This window comes from Oncorhynchus mykiss, chromosome Y (assembly GCF_013265735.2).
Source record: "Oncorhynchus mykiss isolate Arlee chromosome Y, USDA_OmykA_1.1, whole genome shotgun sequence".
NCBI lineage: Eukaryota > Metazoa > Chordata > Actinopteri > Salmoniformes > Salmonidae > Oncorhynchus > Oncorhynchus mykiss.
In genome coordinates, this window is record NC_048593.1 from 11,392,863 (window position 1) to 11,419,900 (window position 27,038).

The 27,038-nt window shown below is 48.6% G+C and overlaps 1 protein-coding gene across 6 annotated transcripts in view; it reads right to left on the bottom strand.

The window, feature by feature from the left end:
* Window positions 1-27,038, bottom strand: part of LOC110512753 (beta-adrenergic receptor kinase 2) — a 96,826-nt gene that overhangs the window by 41,669 nt on the left and 28,119 nt on the right. For all 6 annotated transcript variants that reach the window (XR_005040356.1, XR_005040357.1, XR_005040358.1 and 3 more), the window contains 5 exons: window positions 9,030-9,103; window positions 7,637-7,738; window positions 7,305-7,379; window positions 6,264-6,325; window positions 5,802-5,853 (listed from right to left, as the gene is read on the bottom strand). Coding sequence is in view for 3 of the 6 variants with exons in the window: in XM_036967333.1 (XP_036823228.1) it covers window positions 5,802-5,853; window positions 6,264-6,325; window positions 7,305-7,379; window positions 7,637-7,738; window positions 9,030-9,103 (365 nt within the window). In the remaining 3 variants the exon portion in view is untranslated. The remainder of the gene's footprint in view (window positions 1-5,801; window positions 5,854-6,263; window positions 6,326-7,304; window positions 7,380-7,636; window positions 7,739-9,029; window positions 9,104-27,038) is intronic.

A 27,038-nucleotide genomic window follows, 5' to 3' on the forward strand; every position in this document is an offset into this window, starting at 1 on the left:
AACTGCAATTCTAATTGATTCAAATGGGAAGTTCTTAGTCCAGGAAAGATTATTCCCTAGACACCAGGTGTATAAGTTCTGGTGTCCTACAACTGAGAGTGCAATGCAGCTACTCAGTCAGACCAGGATTGACACCCCTGACAACATCATCATCCACACTGGCACAAACGACCTTCATGCCAAAGGTGAAAATGTATCTGGGGCAGTGAGAAGAGTGGCAGAACGGGCACAGGCTATGTTCCCAACAACCAATATAGTTGTGTCCACCCTCCTACCAAGAAAAGACTTCCCAGAAAAGTTGATCGACAAAATAAATCAACAGATCACTGTGGACTGTGCCTCACTGCTCAACGTCAGAACGGCTCACCACCCCACTCTGACATGTCAACACTTATATGATAATATACATCTTGATCAGGACAGTATCAGAACCTTTGCCAAGGACCTAAAAGATGCAACACTTGGCAGGGACCCACACACCCATCACCCCAGCAACAAAGGTCCCACGCCCCACCTTCTGAAACAACAGTACCTCCACCATCCCGAGGAGAAAAGAGCCAGACATGGCTTATTACAGCACAGCTCTACTAGACCAGGCCCAACACAGCACAGCTCTACTAGACCAGGCCCAACACAGCACAGCTCTACTAGACCCGGCCCATCACAACACAGCTCTACTAGACCTGGCCCATCACAACAAAGCTCTACTAGACCTGGCCCATCACAACACAGCTCTACTAGACCTGGCCCATCACAACACAGCTCTACTAGACCTGGCCCATCACAACAAAGCTCTACTAGACCCGGCCCATCACAACACAGCTCTACTAGACCCGGCCCATCACAACACAGCTCTACTAGACCCGGCCCATCACAACGCAGCTCTACTAGACCCGGCCCATCACAACACAGCTCTACTAGACCTGTCCCATCACAACACAGCTCTACTAGACCCAGCCCATCACAACACAGCTCTGACCACTACTCCAGGGTCGGTCAGAACACTGCCCTTCAGGGAAGTAGACCACATGATGCAGTCCACACCATGTATCAATTAGATCGTCAGCCTACATATGCTGAGGTAACCTCTGGCAGAAGACCCCTAGAACAATCAGAGATATGAGAGGTGCGCCAACTATTGCAACTAATATGCAGACTACTGAGCTAGACAGTCCCTTTAATTCACACACGGGCACGCACGCGCACACACACACACACACACAAACACACAGGGTTGCAGATTGCACATAACATAAGTACAATGCAATCTTATTCCATTCTTATTCATTTGTTTACAAATATTCCTAAATGTATTGACACCGGTATTATAATAATTATTATATGTAATGGTGTGTGTGTGTGTGTGTGTGTGTGTGTGCGCGTGTATGTATGTATGTATGTGTGTATATGTGTATGTGCATGTATGTGTGTATATATATATATATATATATATATGTATGTGTATGTGTATATATATGTATATATATATGTATGTATGTATGTGTGTGTGTGTGTATGTATGTGTGTGTGTGTGTGTGTATGTATGTATGTATGTATGTGTGTATATGTATGTGTATGTATATATGTATGTGTATGTATATATATATGTATATATATATGTATGTGTATGTATATATGTATGTATATGTGTATATATGTATGTATATATATGTATGTGTGTATATGTGTATGTATATATATGTATATATACATATTTTATTTTTTTTGTTTTTTTCGATGTACTTTACTCAAACCAGTGAATATCACTTATTATAAATGAGATCATTAACTATCAGCTCTTGGAATATCCAGGGCCTATACTCTTCACATTTTGGTTATAAAACAACTAATCCAGAATTGATTAAAAACATCAAGGGACAGGACATCATAATCCTACTGGAAACATGGTGTCGTGGAGACATAGATACTCAGTGTCCCTCAGGCTATAGAGAAAGTTTACTACCATCAATCAAACATAAAAATGTTAAACGGGGCCGAGACTCAGGTGGAATCATCATTTGGCATAAGCAGGACTTAGCACTGAATGAAATGAAAAAAGGTACCACTCACATTTGGCTAAAACTTAACAAAGGTACAATCTATTGTGACAATGATGTATACATATGTGCAGCTTATGCTCCTCCTTCAGATTCATCATATTATGATGATCAGTTTTTTGACAATCTCCAGACAGAAATCATTACATTTCAGGCGCAGGGTAAAGTGCTTCTTTGTGGAGATTTCAATGCAAGAACAGGTTCTGAGCCTGACTACACTGATGCGGGAGGTAACCACCACATATTTGGACACCCCTCCTTGTACAGTAGCCCTATTATAAATAATAGAAACAGTCCTGACCAAATACTGAACAAAAATGGAAAAGAGTTAGTACATCTCTGTCGAGCCTTAGGCCTGTACATGCTTAATGGTAGAATCAGAGGGGACTCTTTAGGTCAGTTTACTTACTGCTCAGCTCTTGGGACAAGTGTAGTCGATTATGCCATCACTGACATTGACCCCTCCTCCATTAGTGCATTCACTGTCAGACCACAGACACCATTGTCAGATCACAGTCAGATCAACGTGTTTCTGAAGAAATTAACCGGCAATATTCATTCAAAAAAACAGCCCAATAAACTTTACAACATAAACCAATCGTTCAGATGGGCTCCAAACAGTGCAGAGGCATTCATTGAAACATTGAACTCAAATGAAATGATGAACTCTATACAGTTTTTCAATAACTCACAGTACCAAAACAATAAAGATGGTGTCAATTCAGCTACCCAAAACATCAACTGCATATTCCAAAAAGCAGCATCGAAAGCAAATTTGAGAAAACCAAAGCAATGCAACATCAGAAGCAAAAATCAAAATGTTACTGACAAATGGTTTGATAATGAATGTAAAACAATTAGAAAACACCTAAGACAAATGTCAAACAAAAAACATAAGCAGCAAAACAACCCAGAGCTACGATATGAATACTTTGAAACTCTGAAACAGTATAAACAAACACTGAAATGCAAGAAATGGAATTATACCAACAAGACACTTGATGAAATTGAAAACGCAATTGACCAAAATCAGTTCTGGGACATGTGGAACAATTTAAGCACAACAAAGCCACAAGAATTAGCCATACAAGATGTAGGAATTTGGAAAACTTACTTTGATAATCTATACAAAAACATCCCACAAAAAGACTTAAACCAGAACCAATTAGAAATTAAAGAAAAATTGAACATCCTGGAATCAGTCATTAAAAACAACCAAAATCCATTAGATTACCCAATAACCCAACAAGAACTAAATGAAAAGCTAAAATCTATTAAATCAAAAAAGGCTTGTGGTGTAGACAACATCAGAAATGAAATGCTGAAAAACAGCACACCTGAGTTGCAAAATGCTGTGCTTAAATTGTTCAACATGGTTTTAACTTCTGGCTGCTTCCCTGATGTCTGGAACCAGGGGCTCATCTCCCCTATCCACAAAAGTGGAGACAAATCAGACCCCAATAATTACAGGGGAATTTGCGTCAACAGTAACTTGGGAAAGATTTTCTGTAGCATTTTGAATTCAAGAATTCAAACCTTTCTTCAAGAAAAAAATGTAATAAGTAAATGTCAAATTGGCTTTCTCCCTAACCATCGCACTACTGACCATATATACACCTTACACACACTAATTAATAAACACGTCCACCAAAAAAAAGAGGGCAAAATCTTTGCTTGCTTTATTGACTTTAAAAAAGCATTTGATTCGATTTGGCACGAAGGGCTATTCTACAAAATTCTACAAAGTGGGCTTGGTGGTAAGGTGTATGACTTAATAAAATGTATGTACACAGAAAATAAGTGTGCAATAAAAATCAAAAACCAAAGAACAGAATTTTTTTCACAATGTCGAGGTGTGAGACAAGGCTGCAATTTGAGTCCAAATCTTTTCAACATTTATATCAATGAATTAGCAGACATGTTGGACCAATCTCCAGCCCCAGGACTCACACTATTTGACACAGAGGTGAAATACCTGCTATATGCTGATGACTTGGTACTTCTATCACCAACCAAAGAAGGTCTTCAACAAAACATTAATATTCTGGAGCAATATTGCCATAATTGGGCCCTGGCAGTAAATTTCCAAAAAACTAAAATCATGATTTTCCAAAAAAAAACCCAGATGTCAGAAACACAAATGTAAATTCACCCTGAACAACACCTTAATTGAACACACAAAAAATTACACCTACCTTGGTCTGACCATATCTGCATCGGGAAACTTTAATATGGCAGTGAAGGCACTCAAAGAAAAAGCCCGCAGAGCAATGTATGCAATAAAAATGAAATTATTCAAAATCAACATCCCAATTAGAATTTGGACTAAAATATTTGACAGTGTAATCCTACCAATAGCACTTTATGGAAGTGAGGTTTGGGGGCCACTCAATAAACTGGATTTTAAAATGTGGGACAAACATCCAATTGAAACCCTACATGCAGAATTCTGTCGGAAAATTCTACAAGTCCAGAGAAATACACCAACTAATGCATGTAGGGCAGAATTGGGCCGTTTTCCAGTAATAATGAAAATACAGAAAAGATCATTAAAATTTTGGCTACATCTAAATTCAAGTCCAAATTCGAGTCTGCAATTTAAAGCACTTCAAGACCAAGAGCTGAGCCCAGAAACGAGCCCTCTCAGTCAGCTGGTGTTGGACCTCACCAACCAAGCTGACACCAGCACTGCTTCAAAAGAAAGAATTCCAATAAACAAAATCATGAACCAATCAAAGGAATCATACTTACAATACTGGAAAAACGAAACAAAATCCCAAAGCCGACTAAATTGCTATCTGACCCTAAACAGAGAATATGAATTGGCTGATTATCTCTACTCTGTCAGAGATACGAAGCAGAGACAGATCCTTACCAAGTACAGGCTGAGTGACCACCGATTGGCAATAGAAACCGGCAGACATAAAAAGACATGGCTACCCAAAGAGGAGCGTGTATGTGGTCACTGCATGACAGGGGAGGTAGAGACAGAGATGCACTTTCTCCTTTACTGTGATAAATATTCCTCACAAAGAGACTCATTATTCACAGAAATGACTACATATATTCCAAATTTTTACAAATTGAACCCAGAGGAAAAACTAAGAATACTCATGGGCGAAGGAGCAATGGCTCCTCTTGCAGCCAAATATGTATTTTCCTGCCATAGCCTGAGGGACACTGAATAATAACATCTGCATAGTAAACAGTAACTTACTTATTATTACTATTATTGTTATTACTATAATTATTAATGTTTACTGTAGACTGTTACCATTTTATTGTTATTATTTTTGTATTTAATTTTGTATTATTATTTACTACCATTTTATATTATTATTTGCTATCATTTATAATTTTGTTACAATGTATATGGTATACATTGTTGCTTTGGCAATATTGACACAATGTTTTTCATGCCAATAAAGCAGCTTGAATTTGAATTTGAATTTGAATTTGAGTGAGAAATAGAGAGGGGGATGAAAAGAGAGAGAGTGAGAAATAGAGAGGGGGGATGAAAAGAGAGAGAGTGAGAAATAGAGAGGGGGGGTAAGAGAGAGAGAAATAGAGAGGGGGGGTGAAAAGAGAGAGAGAGTGAGAAATAGAGAGGGGGGATGAAGAGAGAGAGAGAAATAGAGAGGGGGGATGAAAAGAGAGCGAGACAATAGCTTATAATGAAGGTTCATGGAACGCTTACAGGACGCTTACAGGAGTAACACACACACACACCGCAACGTTACTCACATGGATGTTCAGCTCCACATTCTTCCACTGGCAGAAACGAGTGAACTTGTCACTGGCGAGAGAGAGGAAAAATAGGAGAGATGAAGAGAGAGAGAGAGAGACAGTGAGCGAGAGGGACAGAGAGCGACAGCGAGAGCCAGAGAGAGCCAGAGAGAGGCAGAGAGAGCCAGAGAGAGCCAGAGAGAGCCAGAGAGAGCCAGAGAGAGCGAGCCAGAGAGAGAGCCAGAGAGAGAGCCAGAGAGAGAGACAGAGAGAGAGACAGAGTTAGCCTTCGTAGTGTGGAGAGACGCCTTTCTGTTTCGACACAAATGGATGAATGGATACTAAAAGCACTTTCCTTCTAAATCTGGTGAGGATGAAAAAGTACAGATTATTCTGGCCATTATCCAACATCTTCCCTTTCTCCTCTCCTCCTGCCCCCCTTTCTCCTCTCCTCCCGCCCCGCCCTCAACCCAGTCTCACCTCTCTATGAACTTCTGGAAGATCATCCCTCGCAGGCTGTCACAGATCTCCACGATGTACGGCTGAACACAAACAGGAGTGAGTTAGTGAGTGTGAGAGAGAGGGAGAGAGTGTGACGCCCAGTATGTAGTAGGGATGCCCCCCCCCCCCCCTAAAAAAAATCATTTTCGCACGGGAAACACAAGAAAAATCCATGTGAAGGGCATGACATTTATTTATTTTCAGAGAATAAAAAGTCCATAAAACACACTTGCAAATAGTGTGCTGTGGGGGGGGGCTTTGCATCTGACACGCGGTTCTATAGGAGGTGCCTGAGGAAAAGTTAAGACTCAAATCACGTCTCGCATCCCCAATACATTGCCAGGTGCACTTTCGGTGTTAACCGGTATTAGAATACGGTAACTCATTTAACTGAAACAACGGAGTACACAAGCGCCACGGAAAGTACGTGGAGGAGGAGCGTTTCAACGGTAAGAAATACGGCTACAATGTGAATTGAATAAATGGTTTTTGGAGTGGTCAACGCTGAATCAGGCACAACGCACGCTCAAATAGGAGTTGCTTAGGTGAGACGCAAAATGTTTCCGCTGTCCCTTTAAGAGCGGGAGATTGCCGCAGCAACGGTGGAGAATCTCCAACGTCTCTTGGCAGGCAGCCGCTTCAAACGTAAACCTTGAAAAAAATGACCTAGCGCGTGAACAAAACTATGTAAATAGGCACTTTAGTAGACCAACTTCACACTCTAAATACGACCAACTTCACACTCTGAAGTCCGTTTCGGGTTCTTTTTGGAGGGAGCGTAGGGATGCATTCTGTGCTCAGCCAATGATTTCCACATGAGAAACAGACCCTCCCATCATAACCTGTTTGTTGTTGTTGTTGCTGCTGGTGCTGCTTCGCATCCACACGATTCGCGTGGATTTTTTGGGGAACCGAAACGGCGAATATTGCCGTGAAAAGCAGCAGAGTTCGCGTCCCCCCCGGGTTTGGGGCTGCGCAGACACACAAATGGGAGTCAGAGCGTGAGCGCGTGTTACTCACCTGGAAGAGAGAGGGAGGCACCTGCTTCTTGGCCAGGTGAGTCTGAACGTGATCCACTGCTTTCTTAGAGAAGGCCTGAGAGAGACAGAAACAGAGGGAAAGGGTGAATCCACAAGAATATGGGGGGGGTGAAACAAATATAGCAACAATAAATGAGTCATTCCCAGTGCAGTTTGGCATTCCAACGGTTTTAGTACGGTTGGGGTGTTCCATTGTGTCTAATCATGTAAACTTCCTCCCTGAGAGGAACATAAACACATTTCAGGCTGACGTGGGTGTGACTCGGTTACGCTGTGTTGGGCGTGTGTCCCGTGTTGACGCCGTGTCCTTACATGTGAGCAGGAGAGGAGTTCCTTCATGATGTAGCCGTCATAGATCTGTCTGCTACGGCACAACCTCTCCTCTTCAGAGTCCAACTTCTCGTAGTCCTTAATCTGACACACACAGGGGTTAACACACACACACACTTCCTCTGAAACACACCATGGAATTAGCCTAATCTCAAACGTCTCACATGCCCACAAATCCAACGGACAACATACTAGACTCCTGATCTCTGACCAATGTGAGTGAGTGAGTGAGTGAGTGAGTGAGAGAGAGTGAGAGTGAGAAAGCGAGGGGTAAAGAGACAGACAGTTGAGGCAGACAGATTGAAAGATATACAAGTTATCTACAAAAGTATGTGGACACCCATTCAAACGAGTGGATCCAGACTCTTTCAGCCACACCCGTTGTTGACAGGCATGTAAAATCAGGCACACCGTCGTGCAATCGCCATAGACAAACATTGGCAGTAGAATGGCACGTACTGGAGAGCTCAGTGAATTTCAATCATGGCTGAGTCACAGGATGCCACCTGTCCAACAAGTCAGTTCGTCAAATTCTTGCCCTGCTAGGGCTGCCCCCGGTCAACTGTAAGTGCTGTTATTGTGAAGTGGAAGTCTAGGAGCAACAACAGCTCAGCCAGGAAGTGGTAAGGCCACACAAGCTCACAGAACGGGACCGCCGAGTGCTGTAGGGTGCAAAAATCATCTGTCCACGGTTGCAACACTCACTACCGAGTTACAAACTGCCTCTGGAAGCAACGTCAACACAAGAACTGTTGGTCGGGAGCTTCGTGAAATGGGTTTCCATGGCCGAGCAGCCGCAAACAAGCCTACCTGACCCAATGTATAGTTTCAAATGTAAAGTTTGGTGGAGATGGAATAATGGTATGGGGATGTTTTTCATGGTTAGGACTAGGCCCCTTAGTTCCAGTGAAGGGAAACCTTAATGCTACAGCATACAATGACATTCTAGATGATTCTGTGCTTCCTCATTTGTGGCAACAGTTTGGGGAAGGCCCTTTCCTGTTTAAGCATGACAATGCTCCCCTGCACAAGGTGAGGTCCATACATAAATGGTTTGTTGAGATCGGTGTGTAAGAACTTGACTGGCCTGCACAGAGCCCTGACCTCAACCCCATCAAACACCTTTGGGATTAATTGGAACGCCGACTGCGAGTCAGGCCTAATCGCCCGACCTCACTAATGCTCTTGTGGCTTAATGGAAGCAAGTCCCTGCAGCAAGTTTCCAACATCTAGTGGAAAGCCTTCCCAGAAGAGTGGAGGCTGTTATAGCAGCAAAGGGGGGACCAACAACATATTAATGTCCTTGAGTTTGGAATGAGATGTTTGACGGGCAGGTGTCCACATACTTTTGGTCATGTAGTGTACATGTTCCTACCTCTTCGTAGAACTTGAGCTGTGGCACGGCCTCGTCGATTTCAGTCAAACAGAAATCTTTGAACAGCAGAAAACCTGAAAACAGAGAAACACACCGTCAGCGAGAATACACACACATAGTTGTTTCTTTGACATTACGATACCAATTATACAATTCTATTTGTGTACACGTGTGTGTGTGTGTGTGTGTGTGTGTGTGTGTGTGTGTGTTTTGAATTAACTGCAGGAGAAGTCCACGCCACTGCCAACAAAGCAGCCGGAGTTGACTTCCACACACAGCCCTTTCCTTCGAGACTTAGGCCTGTAGTGGATTGGCCTTAACAGAACAAGATTCTCATCTCATTGAGCCAATCCCCTATCAGACACACACACAGTCTGCAATGTGACTCAGAAGGACCACAATGACAGGGAGTGATAGCGCCGTCAGCTCGAACCTCTACAGTCTGCATATTATCACAACAAAAAAAATGTATATAAAAAAAAAAAAAAACGCTCGCTACACACACCATCTACTGGAACCCGTCGGAAACAGCGCTCAGAAACTAGCCCGGGGGTCGCCGTGGTAACCCACCCGTTGCCTTCCCGGCGCGTGCGCCCATCTCTTCCCGGGGCATTAGCTAATTAGCATTACTGCCGCTAAAATAGACGGGCTAACGAGATGACACGGGGAACAACCTTGCAGAGACAAAAACACGTATGCTACTGGGCGTCGTCTTCCCCTTCGCTCCAAATCCTTCCCCCGCCTAATCACTCTTCTCTGCAGTGGTAGAACTCGTAGCGTGGGTTTACAGATAAGGTCCAAATACGAGCGGCCCTAAAACCACCGGGAGCAGAGCAATACAGATCCAGTCCATTTTGTCAGACGACATCCCATAAATTGATTCGACTAGGCCTCGCCGCCCACCAGGAAGCACATGCGACAACCCTGCCCGGGTAGAAACCTTGGCTACCAGAAGTTGGGGGCGAGGAGGAGGGACAGGTGGAGGAGGATGGGTAGAGGAGAGAGGGGAAAAAAGAGAAGGACGTTAGAGAGGACGTTAGAACAGTCTTCACCAGCAGTCACACTTCTCCTCTCTACGAGCGACTGTCACTGTACACAAAACACCACAACAGTCACACTTCTCCTCTCTACGAGCGACTGTCACTGTACACAAAACACCACAACAGTCACACTTCTCCTCTCTACGAGCGACTGTCACTGTACACAAAACACCACAACAGTCAACTCTGGCCTCCCTGTCACAGGAAGACAAGGTTGTTTAAAGAATGGAGTCATCTCACAGTAACACTGTACACACAGAGTACCCTCACACACACACACACACACAAAACACACTCAGGCTAACACTTACGCACGCACAGACACACCAAACTAGATGAACGAGTGTGCTGCGGTTAAAGAGATTCTCGGGTACTTGGCATACTTTTTTAGCCAGTAGTTCTGAAAGGGGCGTTCACCAGGCAAAAGTGGTCCCCGAAAATGGGCGTATTACATTGTATATGTGCGCCATATCCTTGCACTCCCTCTGCCGTGTGTGCTTCTGGCAAGCTGTCACTCAAATGGAGGGGCTGAAGCTCATTGGCTGGAACGCAAAATGCCAAGGGGGGGCCGGCCCATGTGGGGGGAAATTTAAAGAGAATGGCGCAAGGCACAGGTTCCAGATAAACAGTCGCTCGCAAATCTAGGGATTTTCTGGCTAAATCGATGTAAAACAAGACCTCTGCTCATAGACTATGCGTGTGAGCCACGCACGGACACACCCAGCCCCCCCCCCCCCCAAAAAACATAGCAGTTCAGAGGCATGTCTTTTAACTGAGCTGTCATGAGCAGCGTCTCTTCATTACCTCCCAGAGAGAAAGAGAGAGGGGGGAGGGAGAACGATGCACTGTTTACTACCTCAGAACGGAGGGAATCGCATCTCATCTCTTTTGTCATTTGTCCCACTGAGTCACTTAAAAAAAAAGGCGCCGTCTGAGGAGACGCCGTTCGAGTCGCTAGCTGCACACGTTATAAATCAGACAAACACACCCAGTTAAAAAAAAATAAAAAGAAAGGAGGTTCTGTGGCAAACGCCGAGCTACGGCAGCACGAGACCGTGAGATGGTCCAGCCGGGGAGGTGACTGGACTGATGAACATCGTGATGATGAGCGAATCATCATATTTCCCCTCTGTAGTACAAAGTGCATAAGGCCTTGACACAGAGCTAAACCCACCCCTACATACTGCTTGACGCAGAGCTAAACCCACCCCTACATACTGCTTGACGCAGAGCTAAACCCACCCCTACATACTGCTTGACACAGAGCTAAACCCACCCCTACATACTGCTTGACGCAGAGCTAAACCCACCCCTACATACTGCTTGACGCAGAGCTAAACCCACCCCTACATACTGCTTGACACAGAGCTAAACCCACGACTACATACTGCTTGACACAGAGCCAACCCCCCCCACCCCTACATACTGCTTGACGCAGAGCTAACCCCCCCCCACCCCTACATACTGCTTGACGCAGAGCTAAACCCACCCCTACATACTGCTTGACACAGAGCCAACCCCCCCCCACCCCTACATACTGCTTGACGCAGAGCTAACCCCCCCCACCCCTACATACTGCTTGACACAGAGCCAACCCCCCCCACCCCTACATAATGCTTGACGCAGAGCTAACCCCCCCCACCCCTACATACTGCTTGACACAGAGCTAACCCCCCCCACCCCTACATACTGCTTGACGCAGAGCTAAACCCCCCCCACCCCTACATACTGCTTGACGCAGAGCTAAACCCCCCCCCACCCCTACATACTGCTTGACACAGAGCTAAACCCCCCCCACCCCTACATACTGCTTGACGCAGAGCTAAACCCACCCCTACATACTGCTTGACACAGAGCTAAACCCACCCCGACATACTGCTTGACACAGAGCCAACCCCCCCCACCCCTACATACTGCTTGACGCAGAGCTAACCCCCCCCCCCACCCCTACATACTGCTTGACGCAGAGCTAAACCCACCCCTACATACTGCTTGACACAGAGCCAACCCCCCCCCCACCCCTACATACTGCTTGACGCAGAGATAACCCCCCCCCCACCCCTACATACTGCTAGACACAGAGCTAACCCCCCCCCACCCCTACATACCGCTTGACGCAGAGCTAACCCCCCCCACCCCTACATACTGCTTGACACAGAGCTAAACCCCCCCCTACATACTGCTTGACGCAGAGCTAACCCCCCCCCACCCCTACATACTGCTTGACACAGAGCTAAACCCCCCCCCCTACATACTGCTTGACACAGAGCTAAACCCCCCCCCCCACCCCTACATACTGCTTGACGCAGAGCTAACCCCCCCCACCCCTACATACTGCTTGACGCAGAGCTAACCCCCCCCCACCCCTACATACTGCTAGACACAGAGCTAACCCCCCCCCCACCCCTACATACTGCTAGACACAGAGCTGACCCCCCCCCACCCCTACATACTGCTTGACGCAGAGCTAACCCCCCCCCCACATACTGCTTGACGCAGAGCTAACCCCCCCCCACCCCTACATACTGCTTGACGCAGAGCTAACCCCCCCCCACCCCTACATACTGCTTGACACAGAGCTAACCCCCCCCACCCCTACATACTGCTTGACGCAGAGCTAACCCCCCCCCCACATACTGCTTGACACAGAGCTAACCCCCCCCCACCCCTACATACTGCTTGACGCAGAGCTAAACCCACCCCTACATACTGCTTGACACAGAGCTAAACCCACCCCTACATACTGCTTGACACAGAGCTAAACCCACCCCTACATACTGCTTGACACAGAGCTAAACCCACCCCTACATACTGCTTGACGCAGAGCTAAACCCACCCCTACATACTGCTTGACGCAGAGCTAAACCCACCCCTACATACTGCTTGACACAGAGCTAAACCCACCCCTACATACTGCTTGACACAGAGCTAAACCCACCCATACATACTGCTTGAAACAGAGCTAAACCCACCCCTACATACTGCTTGACGCAGAGCTAAACCCACCCCTACATACTGCTTGACACAGAGCTAAACCCACCCCTACATACTGCTTGACACAGAGCTAAACCCACCCCTACATACTGCTTGACACAGAGCTAAACCCACCCCTACATACTGCTTGACGCAGAGCTAAACCCCCCCACCCCTACATACTGCTTGACACAGAGCTAAACCCCCCCACCCCTACATACTGCTTGACACAGAGCTAAACCCACCCCTACATACTGCTTGACGCAGAGCTAAACCCCCCCACCCCTACATACTGCTTGACACAGAGCTAAACCCACCCCTACATACTGCTTGACACAGAGCTAAACCCACCCCTACATACTGCTTGACGCAGAGCTAAACCCACCCCTACATACTGCTTGACACAGAGCTAAACCCACCCCTACATACTGCTTGACGCAGAGCTAAACCCACCCCTACATACTGCTTGACGCAGAGCTAAACCCACCCCTACATACCGCTTGACACAGAGCTAAACCCACCCCTACATACTGCTTGACACAGAGCCAACCCCCCCCACCCCTACATACTGCTTGACACAGAGCTAAACCCACCCCTACATACTGCTTGACGCAGAGCTAAACCCCCCCACCCCTACATACTGCTTGACACAGAGCTAAACCCACCCCTACATACTGCTTGACACAGAGCTAAACCCACCCCTACATACTGCTTGACGCAGAGCTAAACCCACCCCTACATACTGCTTGACACAGAGCTAAACCCACCCCTACATACTGCTTGACGCAGAGCTAAACCCACCCCTACATACTGCTTGACGCAGAGCTAAACCCACCCCTACATACCGCTTGACACAGAGCTAAACCCACCCCTACATACTGCTTGACACAGAGCCAACCCCCCCCACCCCTACATACTGCTTGACGCAGAGCTAAACCCACCCCTACATACTGCTTGACGCAGAGCTAAACCCACCCACCCCTACATACTGCTTGACGCAGAGCTAAACCCCCCCCCCACCCCTACATACTGCTTGACGCAGAGCTAACCCCCCCCACCCCTACATACTGCTTGACGCAGAGCTAAACCCCCCCCCACCCCTACATACTGCTTGACGCAGAGCTAACCCCCCCACCCCTACATACTGCTTGACGCAGAGCTAAACCCCCCCCCCCACCCCTACATACTGCTTGACGCAGAGCTAACCCCCCCCCACCCCTACATACTGCTTGACGCAGAGCTAAACCCCCCCCCCACCCCTACATACTGCTTGACGCAGAGCTAACCCCCCCCCCCACACTGCTTGACGCAGAGCTAACCCCCCCCCACCCCTACATACTGCTTGACGCAGAGCTAACCCCCCCCCACCCCTACATACTGCTTGACGCAGAGCTAAACCCCCCCCCCCCCTACATACTGCTTGACGCAGAGCTAAACCCCCCCCCCACCCCTACATACTGCTTGACGCAGAGCTAACCCCCCCAACCCCTACATACTGCTTGACACAGAGCTAACCCCCCCCACCCCTACATACTGCTTGACGCAGAGCTAACCCCCCCCCCACCCCTACATACTGCTTGACGCAGAGCTAACCCCCCCCCACCCCTACATACTGCTTGACACAGAGCTAAACACCCCCCCCCCCCTACATACTGCTTGACGCAGAGCTAACCCCCCCCACCCCTACATACTGCTTGACGCAGAGCTAACCCCCCCCACCCCTACATACTGCTTGACACAGAGCTAACCCCCCCCCACCCCTACATACTGCTTGACACAGAGCTAAACCCCCCCCCCCTACATACTGCTTGACGCAGAGCTAACCCTCCCCCCACCCCTACATACTGCTTGACGCAGAGCTTACCCCCCCCCACCCCTACATACTGCTTGACGCAGAGCTAAACCCCACCCCACCACCCCTACATACTGCTTGACGCAGAGCTAAACCCCACCCCACCACCCCTACATACTGCTTGACGCAGAGCTAAACCCCACCCCACCACCCCTACATACTGCTTGACGCAGAGCTAAACCCCACCCCACCACCCCTACATACTGCTTGACGCAGAGCTAAACCCCACCCCACCACCCCTACATACTGCTTGACGCAGAGCTAAACCCCACCCCACCACCCCTACATACTGCTTGACGCAGAGCTAAACCCCCCCCACCCCTACATACTGCTTGACGCAGAGCTAACCCCCCCCCCCACCCCTACATACTGCTTGACGCAGAGCTAAACCCCCCCCCCCCTACATACTGCTTGACGCAGAGCTAAACCCCCCCCCCACCCCTACATACTGCTTGACGCAGAGCTAAAACCCCCCCCACCCCTACATACTGCTTGACGCAGAGCTAACCCCCCCCACCCCTACATACTGCTTGACGCAGAGCTAACCCCCCACACCCCTACATACTGCTTGACACAGAGCTAACCCCCCCCCCACCCCTACATACTGCTTGACGCAGAGCTAACCCCCCCCCCCCACCCCTACATACTGCTTGACGCAGAGCTAACCCCCCCCACCCCTACATACTGCTTGACGCAGAGCTAACCCCCCCCCACCCCTACATACTGCTTGACGCAGAGCTAACCCCCACACCCCTACATACTGCTTGACGCAGAGCTAACCCCCCCCACCCCTACATACTGCTTGACGCAGAGCTAACCCCCCCCACATACTGCTTGACACAGAGCTAAACCCCCCCCTACATACTGCTTGACGCAGAGCTAAACCCCCCCCCCCCCACCCCTACATACTGCTTGACGCAGAGCTAACCCCCCCCCCACCCCTACATACTGCTTGACGCAGAGCTAACCCCCCCACCCCTACATACTGCTTGACGCAGAGCTAACCCCCCCCACCCCTACATACTGCTTGACGCAGAGCTAAATCCCCCCCCCCCACCCCTAAATACTGCTTGACGCAGAGCTAACCCCCCCCCCACCCCTACATACTGCTTGACGCAGAGCTAACCCCCCCCCACCCCTACATACTGCTTGACGCAGAGCTAACCCCCCCCCCACCCCTACATACTGCTTGACGCAGAGCTAACCCCCCCCCCACCCCTACATACTGCTTGACGCAGAGCTAACCCCCCCCCACCCCTACATACTGCTTGACGCAGAGCTAACCCCCCCCACCCCTACATACTGCTTGACGCAGAGCTAACCCCCCCCACCCCTACATACTGCTTGACGCAGAGCTAACCCCCCCCCACCCCTACATACTGCTTGACGCAGAGCTAAACCCCCCCCCCCACATACTGCTTGACGCAGAGCTAACCCCCCCCCACCCCTACATACTGCTTGACACTGAGCTAAACCCCCCCCCCCACCCCTACATACTGCTTGACGCAGAGCTAAAAACCCCCCACCCCCACATACTGCTTGACGCAGAGCTAAACCCCCCCCACATACTGCTTGACGCAGAGCTAAACCCCCCCCACCCCCACATACTGCTTGATGCAGAGCTAAACCCCCCCCCCCCACATACTGCTTGACACTGAGCTAAACCCCCCCCCCCCACCCCTACATACTGCTTGACGCAGAGCTAAACCCCCCCCCACCCCTACATAGTGCTTGACACAGAGCTAACCCCCCCCCACCCCTACATACTGCTTGACACAGAGCTAACCCCCCCCACCCCTACATACTGCTTGACGCAGAGCTAACCCCCACACCCCTACATACTGCTTGACGCAGAGCTAACCCCCCCCACCCCTACATACTGCTTGACGCAGAGCTAACCCCCCCCACATACTGCTTGACACAGAGCTAAACCCCCCCCTACATACTGCTTGACGCAGAGCTAAACCCCCCCCCCCCCCACCCCTACATACTGCTTGACGCAGAGCTAACCCCCCCCCCACCCCTACATACTGCTTGACGCAGAGCTAACCCCCCCACCCCTACATACTGCTTGACGCAGAGCTAAATCCCCCCCCCCCCACCCCTAAATACTGCTTGACGCAGAGCTAACCCCCCCCCCCACCCCTACATACTGCTTGACGCAGAGCTAACCCCCCCCCACCCCTACATACTGCTTGACGCAGAGCTAACCCCCCCCCCACCCCTACATACTGCTTGACGCAGAGCTAACCCCCCCCCACCCCTACATACTGCTTGACGCAGAGCTAACCCCCCCCCCACCCCTACATACTGCTTGACGCAGAGCTAACCCCCCCCACCCCTACATACTGCTTGACGCAGAGCTAACCCCCCCCACCCCTACATACTGCTTGACGCAGAGCTAACCCCCCCCCACCCCTACATACTGCTTGACGCAGAGCTAAACCCCCCCCCCCACATACTGCTTGACGCAGAGCTAACCCCCCCCCACCCCTACATACTGCTTGACACTGAGCTAAACCCCCCCCCCCACCCCTACATACTGCTTGACGCAGAGCTAAAAACCCCCCACCCCCACATACTGCTTGACGCAGAGCTAAACCCCCCCCACCCCCACATACTGCTTGACACAAGAGCTAAACACCCCCACCCCCACATACTGCTTGACGCAGAGCTAAACCCCCCCCCACATACTGCTTGACGCAGAGCTAAACCCCCCCCACCCCTACATACTGCTTGACGCAGAGCTAACCCCCCCCCCCACCCCTACATACTGCTTGACGCAGAGCTAACCCCCCCCCACCCCTACATACTGCTTGACACAGAGCTAACCCCCCCCACCCCTACATACTGCTTGACACAGAGCTAAACCCCCCCCCCCACCCCTACATACTGCTTGACGCAGAGCTAACCCCCCCCCCACCCCTACATACTGCTTGACACAGAGCTAACCCCCCCCACCCCTACATACTGCTTGACGCAGAGCTAACCCCCCCCACCCCTACATACTGCTTGACGCAGAGCTAACCCCCCCCACCCCTACATACTGCTTGACGCAGAGCTAACCCCCCCCACCCCTACATACTGCTTGACGCAGAGCTAACCCCCCCCCACCCCTACATACTGCTTGACGCAGAGCTAAACCCCCCCCCCCACATACTGCTTGACGCAGAGCTAACCCCCCCCCCACCCCTACATACTGCTTGACACTGAGCTAAACCCCCCCCCACACCCCTACATACTGCTTGACGCAGAGCTAAAAACCCCCCACCCCCACATACTGCTTGACGCAGAGCTAAACCCCCCCCCACATACTGCTTGACACAGAGCTAAACACCCCCACCCCCACATACTGCTTGACGCAGAGCTAAACCCCCCCCCCCACATACTGCTTGACGCAGAGCTAAACCCCCCCCACCCCCACATACTGCTTGATGCAGAGCTAAACCCCCCCCCACCCCTACATACTGCTTGACGCAGAGCTAAACCCCCCCACCCCTACATACTGCTTGACACAGAGCTAACCCCCCCCCACCCCTACATACTGCTTGACACAGAGCTAACCCCCCCCCCACCCCTACATACTGCTAGACACAGAGCTAAACCCCCCCCCACCCCTACATACTGCTTGACGCAGAGCTAAACCCCCCCCCACCCCTACATACTGCTTGACGCAGAGCTAAACCCCACCCCACCACCCCTACATACTGCTTGACGCAGAGCTAAACCCCACCCCACCACCCCTACATACTGCTAGACACAGAGCTAAACCCCCCCCCACCCCTACATACTGCTTGACGCAGAGCTAAACCCCCCCTCACCCCTACATACTGCTTGACGCAGAGCTAAACCCCCCCCACCCCTACATACTGCTTGACGCAGAGCTAAACCCCCCCCCACCCCTACATACTGCTTGACGCAGAGCTAAACCCCACCCCACCACCCCTACATACTGCTTGACGCAGAGCTAAACCCCACCCCACCACCCCTACATACTGCTAGACACAGAGCTAAACCCCCCCCCACCCCTACATACTGCTTGACGCAGAGCTAAACCCCCCCTCACCCCTACATACTGCTTGACGCAGAGCTAAACCCCCCCCCACCCCTACATACTGCTTGACACAGAGCTAAACCCCCCCACCCCTACATACTGCTTGACACAGAGCTAACCCCCACCCCTACATACTGCTTGACGCGCCACTTCAGCGTTTGTGGGTCTTCTTTCTCCAACGGCGTCCATCTGACCAGCGGTGTGAACACACACAGACAGACACAGAGACACAGACAGACAGACAGAGGCAGACAGACACAGACAGACAGACAGAGGCAGACAGACACACAGGCAGACAGACACACACAGGCAGACAGACACACACAGGCAGACAGACACACACAGGCAGACAGACACACACAGGCAGACAGACACACACAGGCAGACACAAGCAGGGAGGAAAAACAAAACCACTTTATTCTCTCCTCTTCCCCCTCTCCTTTATCTCTTCTCCAGACCCTACACAGTATTTCCTCTCCAGGCCAAGCACCTCCCTCTCCCCGTCCTCCTCTGTTCCTGTCAGAGTGGCACGCAGTCAGACAAGACACACACACACCAGAGAACAAGAATTTTGCCTTACTGCGACCTCGCGCACACCCACGTCGGGATTAACGTGTGCAGAGAGGATCCTTGTTTGCAGCGAGGGTGTGTGTGTGTGTGTGTGTGTGCAATGAGCGGGCGCTCGCACACCCGGGCGGGCACGACGGGTGTTATTTGGAATAAGGGTGAAAGAGAAAGATTTTATATGTCACTGGAGCCAGGGATTAACAATCACAGGACACGTCAGCGCTCGCTAGCTAATTCAACAAAATGGTCTCAGAGAGCGCACACACACACACACACACACACACACAGGATGAGATGCTTCTCTGTGCTTAGTGTGATTACTGGAATCACCTGAAGGGTCTAAATATAAGGTGTTGACTAAGTCTCTCTACCTCACAGCTCAACAGTCCACTCAAAACACACCTCTCCTCCATCCATTTCCACTCTCTCACTCCAGTCCTTTGATGTAGGACGCTCCATTTGTCTTTCTCCCTCTCTCTCACTCCCATCTTTCTCCCGGCTCTCTCGCTCTTCCGGCTCACAATGTCTTTCCTTCAATATATCCATGTAGACAACCCCCCCCCCCCTGTTCTGTCTTTCCATCTCTCGTCACTATACAGGAAGTGTCTAATCATAACAGAAAAAGTGTGCGTCCATGCTTAAACCGTCCCCACACCCACCTTTATCCAGAAACAAACACTTTTACGCTCAAGAGGAACAAAACCTGCTCAGGGCTCCAGACTGCAACCATATAGTCCCATTTTGGGATCCTTTGACTTGGCTGTGCAAGTAGCCATCCACGCGAGCTGCACATTCTCCGTGGTCACCTCACTCCAAACGTACGAGGTTGTTTTTTTGACTTGGTCAAACAGTAATGTGCATTATCCTTATGATCCCTGTAATGAAAGTCCCTGCCTTGTGCCTGTTTCGCAGGGAACTGGTTCTGTGACGAGCGAGACACTCATCCCACTCTCAATCTAGCTAACGTGTGGAGTTCCCACTTACTCGGGTGGTGAATTAGCCCCAGATAAATAACCCCATGATATGAGTGCACATTCAGATGTAGGCAAATGCATCTGTATTGTAGGCAAATGCATCTCTATTGTAGGCAAATGCATCTCTATTGTAGGCAAAGTCTTCTCTATTGTAGGCAAAGTCTTCTCTATTGTAGGCAAAGTCTTCTCTATTGTAGGCAAAGTAATCTCTATTGTAGGAAAAGTAATCTCTATTGTAGGCAACGTCATCTCTATTGTAGGCAAAGTCATCTCTATTGTAGGCAAAGTCATCTCTATTGTAGGCAAAGTCATCTCTATTGTAGGCAAAGTCATCTCTATTGTAGGCAAAGTCATCTCTATTGTAGGCAAAGTCATCTCTATTGTAGGCAAAGTCATCTCTATTGTAGGCAAAGTCATCTCTATTGTAGGCAAATGCATCTCTATTGTGGGCAAATGCATCTCTATTGTAGGCAAATGCATCTCTATTGTAGGCAAAGTCATCTCTATTGTAGGCAGAGTCATCTCTATTGTAGGCAGAGTCATCTCTATTGTAGGCAGAGGCATCTCTATTGTAGGCAGAGGCATCTCTATTGTAGGCAGAGGCATCTCTATTGTAGGCAAAGTCTTCTCTATTGTAGGCAAAGTCTTCTCTATTGTAGGCAAAGTCTTCTCTATTGTAGGCAAAGTCTTCTCTATAGTAGGCAAAGTCTTCTCTATTGTAGGCAAAGTCTTCTCTATTGTAGGCAAAGTCATCTCTATTGTAGGCAAAGTCTTCTCTATTGTAGGCAAAGTCTTCTCTATTGTAGGCAAAGTCTTCTCTATAGTAGGCAAAGTCTTCTCTATTGTAGGCAAAGTCTTCTCTATAGTAGGCAAAGTCTTCTCTATAGTAGGCAAAGTCTTCTCTATAGTAGGCAAAGTCTTCTCTATAGTAGGCAAAGTCTTCTCTATTGTAGGCAAAGTAATCTCTACTGTAGGCAAAGTAGTCTCTACTGTAGGCAAAGTAATCTCTATTGTAGGCAACGTCATCTCTATTGTACGCAACGTCATCTCTATTGTAGGCAAAGTCATCTCTATTGTAGGCAAAGTCATCTCTATTGTAGGCAAAGTCATCTCTATTGTAGGCAAAGTCATCTCTATTGTAGGCAAAGTCATCTCTATTGTGGGCAAATGCATCTCTATTGTGGGCAAATGCATCTCTATTGTAGGCAAATGCATCTCTATTGTAGGCAGAGTCATCTCTATTGTAGGCAGAGGCATCTCTATTGTAGGCAGAGGCATCTCTATTGTAGGCAGAGGCATCTCTATTGTAGGCAAAGTCATCTCTATTGTAGGCAAAGTCATCTCTATTGTAGGCAAAGTCATCTCTATTGTAGGCAAAGTCATCTCTATTGTAGGCAAAGTCTTCTCTATTGTAGGCAAAGTCATCTCTATTGTAGGCAAAGTCATCTCTATTGTAGGAAAAGTAATCTCTATTGTAGGCAACGTCATCTCTATTGTACGCAACGTCATCTCTATTGTAGGCAAAGTCATCTCTATTGTAGGCAAAGTCATCTCTATTGTAGGCAAAGTCTTCTCTATTGTAGGCAAAGTCTTCTCTATTGTAGGCAAAGTCTTCTCTATTGTAGGCAAAGTCTTCTCTATTGTAGGCAAAGTCTTCTCTATTGTAGGCAAAGTATTCTCTATTGTAGGCAAAGTAATCTCTATTGTACGCAACGTCATCTCTATTGTAGGCAAAGTCATCTCTATTGTAGGCAAAGTCTTCTCTATTGTAGGCAAAGTCTTCTCTATTGTAGGCAAAGTCTTCTCTATTGTAGGCAAAGTCTTCTCCATTGTAGGCAAAGTCTTCTCTATTGTAGGCAAAGTATTCTCTATTGTAGGCAAAGTAATCTCTATTGTAGGCAAAGTCATCTCTATTGTAGGCAAAGTCATCTCTATTGTAGGCAAAGTCTTCTCTATTGTAGGCAAAGTCTTCTCTATTGTAGGCAAATGCATCTCTATTGTAGGCAAATGCATCTCTATTGTAGGCAAAGTCTTCTCTATTGTAGGCAAAGTCTTCTCTATTGTAGGCAAAGTCTTCTCTATTGTAGGCAAAGTAATCTCTATTGTAGGAAAAGTAATCTCTATTGTAGGCAACGTCATCTCTATTGTAGGCAAAGTCATCTCTATTGTAGGCAAAGTCATCTCTATTGTAGGCAAAGTCATCTCTATTGTAGGCAGTCATCTCTATTGTAGGCAAAGTCATCTCTATTGTAGGCAAATGCATCTCTATTGTGGGCAAATGCATCTCTATTGTAGGCAGAGTCATCTCTATTGTAGGCAGAGTCATCTCTATTGTAGGCAGAGTCATCTCTATTGTAGGCAGAGGCATCTCTATTGTAGGCAGAGGCATCTCTATTGTAGGCAGAGGCATCTCTATTGTAGGCAGAGGCATCTCTATTGTAGGCAGAGGCATCTCTATTGTAGGCAGAGGCATCTCTATTGTAGGCAGAGGCATCTCTATTGTAGGCAGAGGCTTCTCTATTGTAGGCAAAGTCTTCTCTATTGTAGGCAAAGTCTTCTCTATTGTAGGCAAAGTCTTCTCTATTGTAGGCAAAGTCTTCTCTATTGTAGGCAAAGTCTTCTCTATTGTAGGCAAAGTCTTCTCTATTGTAGGCAAAGTCATCTCTATTGTAGGCAAAGTCTTCTCTATTGTAGGCAAAGTCTTCTCTATTGTAGGCAAAGTCTTCTCTATTGTAGGCAAAGTCTTCTCTATAGTAGGCAAAGTCTTCTCTATTGTAGGCAAAGTCTTCTCTATAGTAGGCAAAGTCTTCTCTATAGTAGGCAAAGTCTTCTCTATAGTAGGCAAAGTCTTCTCTATAGTAGGCAAAGTCTTCTCTATTGTAGGCAAAGTAATCTCTACTGTAGGCAAAGTAATCTCTATTGTAGGCAAAGTAATCTCTATTGTAGGCAACGTCATCTCTATTGTACGCAACGTCATCTCTATTGTAGGCAAAGTCATCTCTATTGTAGGCAAAGTCATCTCTATTGTAGGCAAAGTCATCTCTATTGTAGGCAAAGTCATCTCTATTGTAGGCAAAGTCATCTCTATTGTGGGCAAATGCATCTCTATTGTGGGCAAATGCATCTCTATTGTAGGCAAATGCATCTCTATTGTAGGCAGAGTCATCTCTATTGTAGGCAGAGGCATCTCTATTGTAGGCAGAGGCATCTCTATTGTAGGCAGAGGCATCTCTATTGTAGGCAGAGGCATCTCTATTGTAGGCAAAGTCATCTCTATTGTAGGCAAAGTCATCTCTATTGTAGGCAAAGTCATCTCTATTGTAGGCAAAGTCATCTCTATTGTAGGCAAAGTCTTCTCTATTGTAGGCAAAGTCATCTCTATTGTAGGCAAAGTCATCTCTATTGTAGGAAAAGTAATCTCTATTGTAGGCAACGTCATCTCTATTGTACGCAACGTCATCTCTATTGTAGGCAAAGTCATCTCTATTGTAGGCAAAGTCATCTCTATTGTAGGCAAAGTCTTCTCTATTGTAGGCAAAGTCTTCTCTATTGTAGGCAAAGTCTTCTCTATTGTAGGCAAAGTCTTCTCTATTGTAGGCAAAGTATTCTCTATTGTAGGCAAAGTAATCTCTATTGTAGGCAAAGTCATCTCTATTGTAGGCAAAGTCATCTCTATTGTAAGCAAAGTCTTCTCTATTGTAGGCAAAGTCTTCTCTATTGTAGGCAAAGTCTTCTCTATTGTAGGCAAAGTCTTCTCTATTGTAGGCAAAGTCATCTCTATTGTAGGCAAAGTCATCTCTATTGTAGGCAAATGCATCTCTATTGTAGGCAAAGTCATCTCTATTGTAGGCAAAGTCATCTCTATTGTAGGCAAAGTCATCTCTATTGTAGGCAAAGTCATCTCTATTGTAGGCAAAGTCATCTCTATTGTAGGCAAAGTCTTCTCTATTGTAGGCAAAGTCTTCTCTATTGTAGGCAAAGTCTTCTCTATTGTAGGCAAAGTCTTCTCTATTGTAGGCAAAGTCATCTCTATTGTAGGCAAATTCATCTCTATTGTAAGCAGTCATCTCTATTGTAGGCAGTCATCTCTATTGTAGGCAGTCATCTCTATTGTAGGCAAAGTCATCTCCATTGTAGGCAAAGTCATCTCTATTGTAGGCAGTCATCTCTATTGTAGGCAGTCATCTCTATTGTAGGCAGTCATCTCTATTGTAGGCAGTCATCTCCATTGTAGGCAAAGTCATCTCTATTGTAAGCAGTCATCTCTATTGTAGGCAGTCATCTCTATTGTAGGCAAAGTCATCTCCATTGTAGGCAAAGTCATCTCCATTGTAGGCAAAGTCATCTCCATTGTAGGCAAAGTCATCTCCATTGTAGGCAAAGTCTTCTCTATTGTAGGCAAAGTCTTCTCTATTGTAGGCAAAGTCTTCTCTATTGTAGGCAAAGTCTTCTCTATTGTAGGCAAAGTCTTCTCTATTGTAGGCAAAGTCTTCTCTATTGTAGGCAAAGTCTTCTCTATTGTAGGCAAAGTCTTCTCTATTGTAGGCAAAGTCTTCTCTATTGTAGGCAAAGTCACGTCATCTCTATTGTAGGCAACGTCATCTCTATTGTAGGCAAAGGGGAAAGGTTAGTGGGGGAAAGGTTAGTGGGCACCGGGGGGGAAAGGTTAGTGGGCACCGGGGGGGAAAGGTTAGCGGGCACCGGGGGGGAAAGGTTAGCGGGCACCGGGGGGGAAAGGTTAGCGGGCACCGGGGGGGAAAGGTTAGCGGGCACCGGGGGGGAAAGGTTAGCGGGCACCGGGGGGGAAAGGTTAGCGGGCACCGGGGGGGAAAAGGTTAGTGGGCACCGGGGGGGAAAAGGTTAGTGGGCACCGGGGGGGAAAAGGTTAGTGGGCACCGGGGGGGAAAGGTTAGTGGGCACCGGGGGGGAAAGGTTAGTGGGCACCGGGGGGGAAAGGTTAGTGGGCACCGGGGGAAAGGTTAGTGGGCACCGGGGGAAAGGTTAGTGGGCACCGGGGGAAAGGTTAGTGGGCACCGGGGGAAAGGTTAGTGGGCACCGGGGGAAAGGTTAGTGGGCACCGGGGGGGAAAAGGTTAGTGGGCACCGGGGGGGAAAAGGTTAGTGGGCACCGGGGGGGAAAAGGTTAGTGGGCACCGGGGGGGAAAAGGTTAGTGGGCACCGGGGGAAAGGTTAGTGGGCACCGGGGGGGAAAAGGTTAGTGGGCACCGGGGGGGAAAGGTTAGTGGGCACCGGGGGGGAAAAGGTTAGTGGGCACCGGGGGGGAAAAGGTTAGTGGGCACCGGGGGGGAAAAGGTTAGTGGCCACCGGGGGGGAAAAGGTTAGTGGCCACCGGGGGGGAAAAGGTTAGTGGGCACCGGGGGGGAAAGGTTAGTGGGCACCAGGGGAAAGGTTAGTGGGCACCGGGAGAAAGGTTAGTGGGCACCGGGGAAAAGGTTAGTGGGCACCGGGGGGGAAAAGGTTAGTGGGCACCGGGGGGGAAAAGGTTAGTGGGCACCGGGGGGGAAAAGGTTAGTGGGCACCGGGGGGGAAAAGGTTAGTGGGCACCGGGGGGGAAAAGGTTAGTGGGCACCGGGGGGGGAAAAGGTTAGTGGGCACCGGGGGAAAGGTTAGTGGGCATCGGGGGAAAGGCTAGTGGGCACCGGGGGGGAAAAGGTTAGTGGGCACCGGGGGGGAAAAGGTTAGTGGGCACCGGGGAAAAGGTTAGTGGGCACCGGGGGAAAGGTTAGTGGGCACCGGGGGAAAGGTTAGTGGGCACCGGGGGGGAAAAGGTTAGTGGGCACCGGGGGAAAGGTTAGTGGGCATCGGGGGAAAGGTTAGTGGGCACCGGGGGAAAGGTTAGTGGGCACCGGGGGGGAAAAGGTTAGTGGGCACCGGGGGGGAAAAGGTTAGTGGGCACCGGGGGGGAAAGGTTAGTCTGGAGCAGGGTGTAAAATGACATTTTTGGTCCACCAGCCACTGTGGCAGGTAGATAAAAAAGACATAGAACTTTGCTGCTACTTTAGAGCAGACACACACACCTTATGAGGTGTTTGCAGCACTTAAGTACCATAGATATTTCAATACGACCAACTTCCTGTCGACAAGTTATTTCAGGTCATCACTCTGGTCTTTTGCTTCCTCTTGCCCACGCACGCCAGATGCTGTCAAACCTCCTTCAGTTTCATTATGAGCCTGTGAAGTAGGGCTGGGCGGTATTCAGATGTTCATGTTGTAATACCGTCCTTCTCTCACACCAGGATGTATGGTATTACCGGCTTAGTGCACAAGGGGGCTCGAAAAATCGCAACAACAAAAAAATCCCATCGGGCGTCCATTACCAGAATGCTAACGGAATTAGCACAAGTACATGCGAATTTCCATGGAGGGCTGCTAGCTAGACATGCTAACGAGCACAAACGAAAATAAACTAAATTGCAGACAGGCAATCCAGCTCATATACATATATATGTACACATAGCCACGGGAAGTAGGGGTGCTGAGGGTGCTGCAGCATCCACCGGAAAAAAAGATTTATTTGATTTTTGACATA